The 7,799-nt window shown below is 44.5% G+C and overlaps 2 protein-coding genes across 2 annotated transcripts; both read left to right on the forward strand.

Moving 5' to 3' along the window:
- Positions 1–1,625: 1,625 nt before the first annotated feature.
- Positions 1,626–3,174, forward strand: LOC141027884 (protein FAR1-RELATED SEQUENCE 5-like). The gene is made up of 6 exons (XM_073505470.1): positions 1,626–1,678; positions 1,771–1,894; positions 2,002–2,149; positions 2,264–2,721; positions 2,821–3,058; positions 3,158–3,174. The coding sequence occupies exons 1-6, from the start codon at positions 1,626–1,628 to the stop codon at positions 3,172–3,174; spliced, it is 1,038 nt and encodes a 345-aa protein (XP_073361571.1).
- Positions 3,175–6,470: 3,296 nt separating this feature from the next.
- Positions 6,471–7,103, forward strand: LOC141027885 (uncharacterized). The gene has a single exon (XM_073505477.1). The coding sequence runs from the start codon at positions 6,471–6,473 to the stop codon at positions 7,101–7,103; it is 633 nt and encodes a 210-aa protein (XP_073361578.1).
- The last annotated feature ends 696 nt before the right edge of the window (positions 7,104–7,799 follow it).

Consider the following 7,799-nt stretch of genomic DNA (forward strand, 5'->3'; position numbering starts at 1 on the left):
AGTTTAATTATTCTAGACAAAGCAGTACATGTAGTCCAGTACGCCTCCAAAAACGATGCAGTGCGGTTGCTTCGGTTCGTTGTGGGGAAAAATGCAGTGCACTTGCTCAGTTATGTAGTACGCTTGTATAGGTTCCTTACGGATAACGATGCAGTGTGGTTGCTTCAGTTCACCTTGCGGGGTGTTGCAGTCAGCGTGCAATACTTTCGCAGTACCCTTTCATACAAATTGCAGTTCGCATGATTTAGTTCATTTAACCTGACAATGCAGCTCAGTCATTTTGTGTGCAGGAAATGACGTTCAGTAGATACAAAATGCCACGCATAATTGACAACTGAGAACAACAACTTTCAGAAGAGTAAAGCTTCTTCTGAAAGAGATACTGGCTGGGTTACCCCTGAGATTCCTCGAGGATTCTTCACAACAACAAACAGGGTGCAGTACTCTCCAGAAGAGGTTTTTTCCAGGAAGAAGAGGTAGTAGAAGATGACGATGATGTCACATTCGTCTGGGAGGGCACTCACCGACGGGATGATGAAGATGATGACGATGAAGATGAGCCAATAACAGTTCTCAACCAGAGTATAAGCACGAGTTCACTACGTTTGGACAGCATGTCCGAACAGACAATGATGATGCAGTTGAACAGGATGTTGCAGCAGATGATGATTATGACTATGATGATGTGCCACCGCTCCAAAATTTTCAAACCAATCCACTAAGACATCGTCACAACACTGGATTACCACCACGTCCACCTGCTGCACCACAAAACATAGCTCAGCGTCCACCTGCTGCACCAAAAACAGAGCTCCAAGCAGACCTGCTGCATGAACTTCGACACTGCGACCACCAACGGTGCCTCGGTCAAAAGTCAACAACAGGTACAAATCCTCCTCTCTATTGCCGCCGCGAGATCCTCAACTACACAGATCTGCTATAACCCCGCCATGTCCAATACAACTCGGCGAGCTGCAAACACCATCGGGTGAAAGACTTTACACACATGTAACTTTATGTTCTGAAAATAATAATAATAGTTGCAGTCCATTCAGATAACATTGCAGTGCACACTGATATTTCTTGTGAGGTTTGACCTAGCATCTAATACATTGGATTCTTCTGAAAACTTAGGAACATTGCAATGCTTTATTAAACTCGTATGCACTCCTCGTATTTAAAAAACAGAACAGAACAAATTATCTCATAGAGCACTGCACTTAATGCAGGATAAAAACATGCCACTGAACCTCATACCTGCCACTGGAATGAAGTTCACCACATACGACAAGGCATGGGACTTCTACAACAATTATGCAAGTGGGCAAAACACAGGACAAATGCCTACATTGTCTGCTCAAGAGAAGGGACCCACAAGCAGACTGTGTCAGATTATCACAAAAAGGATTGACTGCAAGGCAAAGATTAGAGTCAAAAAGAGCAAGGATGGCAATTTTTTTATAGAAATGGTTGAACTCAACCACAATCACAAGATGCTGGAAAGCCCCGGGATGCTTTTGCACATGTGATCGCACAAAAAAGACGATCCTTTGATAGACCAGTTAGTGAAAGACATGCGACTGGACAACCACACACACACTCAGATGATGTCAACGTTGTCACGTATGTCCGGTGGTCTGCAGTACATGGGACATACTAGCCGCGACTGGGTAAACAAGTAAGCACATCACAGAGCATATCACTTGAGCATTCTGTCGGTGATTATTTCCTGTTTGATGAGATGAGTTTGCATTGCGTTTGAAAATGCAGGAAACAAAAGTTTGCCAGAGAAGAGTCCCAAGATGACGTTAAGAAACTTCTGGATTTCTTCGAGAAGATGCAGAAGATAAACCCAGAGTTCTTCTATGATTATGACGTTGATGCAGATAACCGTGTAAGAAACGTCTTTTGGGCCAACGCAAGTTGCAAAGGATTGTATGAAGATTTTGGAGAGTTACATTTGACACGACGTATAAAACTAAAAAATTCCACATGCCGCAGGGAGTCTTCGTGGGAGTGAACCATCATCTACAGAGCACCATATTTGTTGTTGACCTCGTGCGAGATGAAACAATACCATCATTCGAGTGGGTTTTCAAAACATTTCTGAGGTGTATGAACAACAAGCCACCAATCTGCATGCTCACAGGTACAAAAAAAACCCTGCATACTTACGTTTGTTTGGTACACTTATATTTCTTCCATCTATCTTACACACACACACACAAACAACCTAATAAAAACACTATTTGTGCCTTCTCAGACCAGTGTTCTTCGATGAAGGCAGCATTAAAAACTATCCTCCCACATACACTGCATAAGTTGTGTCGGTGGCTTATCATGAAGAAGTACAAAGAGCACCTCACCTTGCTGTATAGGGCGCATGAGAAACTCAAGGATGACCTGAATGCGGTGCTGAACCACCCACTAATGACGTCAGAATTTGAACGAGCATGGAAGGACCTCATTCAGAGATACAACTTGCAAAACGACGAAGTGATGAATTCGCTGTGGGATGACAGGCATGAGTGGATCTTGGCTTACTACAAGGAAATTTTCTATGCTCGGATGACTTCCATGCAGAGAAGCGAGAGCATGAACCGCATACTGAAGAAAAACTTTGTCAAAGAGAAGCATGATCTCCATCTGTTTGCGCAGCAGGTGGACAAGTGCATTCAGACCAGGAAGGCAATCGAGCACGCAGAGACAGTAGCAAATGAGGTAAACAAAATGTCAATCGAAAACTGCTAAAATATAACTACAAAAACAAACAATTTTTTCATTTCTCTGGTTTGTAACAGTGCATTTCTGATCATGCAGTCAGAGGTAAAGACAACAACCCAATTTGGGTTCGAAGTTCAGCTATCAAAAGTGTATACAAGGGCAGTGTTTGCAGATTTCAAAGAAACACTCTACCGTAGCACTGCATTCAGAGCAGAATGGTGCCCTGAGAACCGGACAAAGTATCTTGTACACCACTACAACAGATCGGATGCATTTGACTGGGCAAGGCATAATTTCCAAGTGGTCGCCGATGAAAAGAAAGGTGTCTACGAATGTGAGTGCAAACTCTGGACACACACAGGTGCGACTCCTAGCAAAAAAATTCTAGTTTCTAATAGTCATGCACGAAAGCTCACTTACTGAACTTTAAAAGTCCACATGCATGAGTAATTCACAAAACCAAATGAAGTTCACTTCTTTAAAATGAACAAATAACGAAAAAATATGTGTTTATTAATTTCATGCAGTTCACTTACAAAACAAAGAAATCATGTGTTGTCTGCAGGGCTCTTTTGCGTCCATGTGTTATGCATGCTTTCTCATTTGAGAGTACTCAAAATTCCTGAGGTGTACATCATGAAAAGATGCACCCGTAATGCAAGATCAAATGCAACGTTTGATAGGAGAGACTATGAACAAACAGCACGAGATGGAAGCTCGCTTTTTTGCCGTAGAAAATTGCTGACAGAAACAGCGATGGACCTTGCAAACAGAGCGACAAGGTTCGATGCTAGGTGCCACAGGGCGTTGTCTGGTATGAGGGCACTGATCGAGGAAGTTGATGTGCTCAACAAAGAAGAAGAAGAAGAAGAAGAAGCAGCAAAACTAAAGCAAGCAGAGAAATCCCAGCATGACAATAATGTCGAGCAAGTAGAAAATACCGAACACAACGCAACTGGTGCTATCAAAAAATAAACAATTCTTCTACCTCCTGTTTCAAACACAAGAGGAAGGAAGAAAGGGGGCGACGCAACCCAGAAAAAGGTTGCATGCAAGGAGAAAAATGATGACAAAAACAGTAAGCCACAGCCTGAGCTGCACAGTGATGGTCACCCACTGGGAATAAGAAGGTGCAAGACATGTAATGAAATGAGTGGCCACAATTCCAGGACATGTACAAAAAGACATGAACAAGAAAAACGAGGACATGGCGATGCACAACCAAACAGAAATTGCACTCACAACACTAAGAAATGGACGAAACCGAGACGTTGTAGCATCTGCAAGAAGTGGAAGATACACAATTCAAGAACCTGCCCAAAAGAACAAGATCAGAAAATGAGGAAGAAGAAGAAGATGAAATCAAAGAAGAAGATGGTGACACAACTGAAGAAGAAATGGCTTATGAAGAAGCAGATGAAGAAGAGGAGGAAGAAGAAGAGAGTGAAGAGGACGAAGAACATGAAGAAACTGAAGAAGGAGTGGCTTATTAAGAAACAGATGATGAAGAGGAGGAAGAGGAAGAAGAGAGTGAAGAGGACGAAGAACATGAAGAAACAATTCCAACAGTACGACCACAAGGGAATGTTGCTGTAGAGAAACAACCTAGAACGACACCACTTTCAAAAAACAAGGTAGGACCACGAAAGGATGCAGTTCACAACGCTGGAAAACGAAAGCCGCCATCAACCAGCACGCGGGGAGCAAAGAAGGATGCAGTTCACAACACTGGAAAACAAAAGCCGCAATCAACAGCACGCGGGGAGCAAAGAAGGATGCTATTCACAACACTGGAAAAGGAAAGCCGCAATCAACCAACACACGGGGAGCAAAGAAGGATGCAGTTCACAACGCTGAAAAACAAAAGCCGCCATCAACCAGCACGTGAGGGGCTACAAACACAACGGTGCACAGACAAGAACCAGCAACACCGCCATGGAAAACAAAAGAAAGTGCGACATTAGACACGCTGCAGTCACCGTGGAGAAGCAACAGGTTAACGACCAAATAGAAGAACTTCAATAAATTAATCATATACATAGCAGTTTGCTTATTTGTACGACTTATGTATTAGTTTAAATTTTGTGTAAACATAAATTTCCCGCTGACTATGAGTTCTTCAACTAAACCATGTAAAGAGGAATGGTGTATAGAGTATACCATATATATAGCAGTCTAGAGTAAACATTGACACATTTTGATCCAAAGACCATGTAAAAAATGCAGTTAGCTCACTGGCATCACGAAGTTCAGAATAATAACTGAAGAGGTTCAGATCACAAAAGTACTTATTACAAAACACATCAAAAAGATGAAGCGTTCGACACGCAAAAGTACTTATTACAAATCAACCTCATAACCTTAACCAATCACGTCAAACGTGATTCTAACCGTAAAATCGCCTGCCTACCGAAAAATTACACAAGCAAAAACAGCAACAACAACTACGAGAATCACAAAACTAGACGAGGGGACGATCAGGACCGAGGCCAAGTGGAACATACCATAAAAAAGGGGATGAACGCCGGCGGCGGCGGGCGGGGGGTGGGGGGGAGGGGCGGCAACGAGAACAGAGAGGAAAGGGCCGCCGAAGCGCAGCGGGAAGGACTCGTGGAGCGGACGGTGACGCGGAATGCAGGAATAAGGACTCTCTTGAGGGCGGTGGTTCCTCGGGCGACGGCGGTTTTGCTTGAGGGAGAGATGCCTCGGGAGAAACTGCAAGAGAGGAGAGGGGATTGTTCTCGGTCTCTCTCCCTGTCAGCGGAGCGGTGGGGTTGCCTGGGAGGGACAAGTAGGAGGCCCGCGTGTCGAAAAGGGTCACATAAAATGGGCCGGCCCAAAAATGGCCCGGCTAAAATAAGACAGACTACATCAAAACGCACATGATGCAGTTCTCTATGAAGAACAATGAAGTTCAGATGGTAAAACAAAATAAAATAGATGCAGCTCGTAAAACAAGTTAAAATAGAAAACAACGCGCGTGTTAGGAAAACGCATCCAAAAAAAGTATACCTTCAAATAAGTGCCACAAGAACAAAAAAAGGGGGGCCCCCAACCCCCCTACCCCTCCCGTACCAGGGACTGCAGTAAGTACACGCAAAAACAGATGCAGTATGCAGCTTTAAAAAAATGCAGTGCATTTGGTTACACGAAGCAGTATGGTATAGCAATCCAGTTCTGGATTACCTACATGAATAAATACACGGTCTAGAAGACAGCGAAAAACTCGTAAAATTGCGGAATACATTGTACTTTTTTCGGAGGCTGCAGCAAGGATACGCAAAAAATGGTGAAGTACACACCTGTAGACAAAATGCAGTTCTCTTTTGTAGACGATGAAGTGCACAGCGATAACCAATGCAGTTCCGTTAACACGCAGGATACATATAAACATGAGAAATGCCCGTTCGCACAGAAAGTGGTGGTTAAAAAAATTTACTGATCAAAAATAAAATAAAACCACGTTAAAAAAAACCACGTTCGCATACAACCACCCAATCCGAGCGGTTCCATCGCCACAAGCCCACGATCACAGACACAACACCAACCCACGATCTGCACAACTGCATCGTCAGCGAGATCGTGCAGTTCATCCGATGCGGCCATCCCACCCCCCGCCCTCCCCTTAAATTCAGACCCCTGCCAAAGGCCTTCTCATCCACAACAACACAAGTATCCATTGCACTGCCACCAAATCGCTCCATAACATGGATCTCCACAGAAAACACCAAGCCCTACTACCGGCGATGGCGTTCACCGACGAGTACAAGGGCGTGGAGGACCACGGCAACACCAAGTTGCACGTCATCCACACCAACGACAAGAAGCAGATGGCGATCTCCCTCGCGCAGTACGAGCGCCACCTCAGCCTCCAGCGCCACAAGATCGTCGGCATTGATCTCGAGTACAACAACGAGCCTGAAGCGACGCAGAAACCCACCCTCTGCCAACTCTCCATTGGCAAGACTCAGCCGGTGCTGCTCTTCCAACTGAGCGCCGCTGAAAGGTGCACCATCTTCGACAACTTCCTCGCCGACCCTAGGCACACCTTTGTAGGCTTCTCCATCGATGGCGACAAAACCAGGCTAGAGCGCGTCAATTTGGAGGTCGCCAACTTCGTCGACATCCAGAAGGAGTGGAGGGTGCCCGAGGCAACCAAGGAGTTGGACTCCCTCGGAGACATCTCCGACATGCTCATCGACGACTACTACAACAACAGGAAGAAGAAGATCACCGACGACGAACACAAGCGTAGGGCCACCCTGCCTCTGTCCATGAGGCACATCGAGTACGCGGCAAAGGACGCCTACGCAGCTTACCAGATATGGAACCCCATCACCCTCACCCAGGATGGGCTTCGCCGTGCAAAGCTGGAGTAGGAGGAGCCCCCCAAGAAGCGCGCCAGGAGCAGCTGGGGATGGGGAGACGCTAACTGGTGAAGAAGAAGATGGTGCCGGCCAAGAGCCAACAATGCTAGCGTCGTTTTATAATTATCATCAAATTTGCTTTTTGTTGTTTGCTTATGTATCGTTAGTTTTCTTGTGATCATTTGCTTTTGCTGAACTTAGTTTGCTTGTCATGCAGAATCGCTTGTAATGATGAACTTTGATTATGTTAGATTGCTTTCTGTTGAACTTAGTTTGCTGATGATGAACTTGTCGTACAGAATGCTTGTGATAATTTGTTTTCTGTTGTTTGCTTATGTATCATTAGATTCGAGCAGTGCACAAAACGAAATAAGATGCAGTGTGCAAATAGGACGCATGCAGTGCAAAATGTGTACAAATGCAGTACAGACTCTGTCGAATGAAGTTTACACATACCCAACAAAGCAGTGCACGCCCCTACATTTGAAAAAAGAATACATAAGAGCAAAAACACGAAAACAAAAATGAGAACTGTACATGTAGTATGGAATGCGTGCACATGCAGTATGGAACCTTGATCAATGCAGTGCACAGATGATTTACTAAGCAGTGCACGCCCCTACATTTGAAAAAATAATACATAAGAGCAAAAACATGAAAACAAAATGGAAATGTACATGTAGTACGGAATGCGTGCACATGCAGTAT

This window comes from Aegilops tauschii, chromosome 1 (assembly GCF_002575655.3).
Source record: "Aegilops tauschii subsp. strangulata cultivar AL8/78 chromosome 1, Aet v6.0, whole genome shotgun sequence".
Taxonomy (NCBI): Eukaryota; Viridiplantae; Streptophyta; class Magnoliopsida; order Poales; family Poaceae; genus Aegilops; species Aegilops tauschii.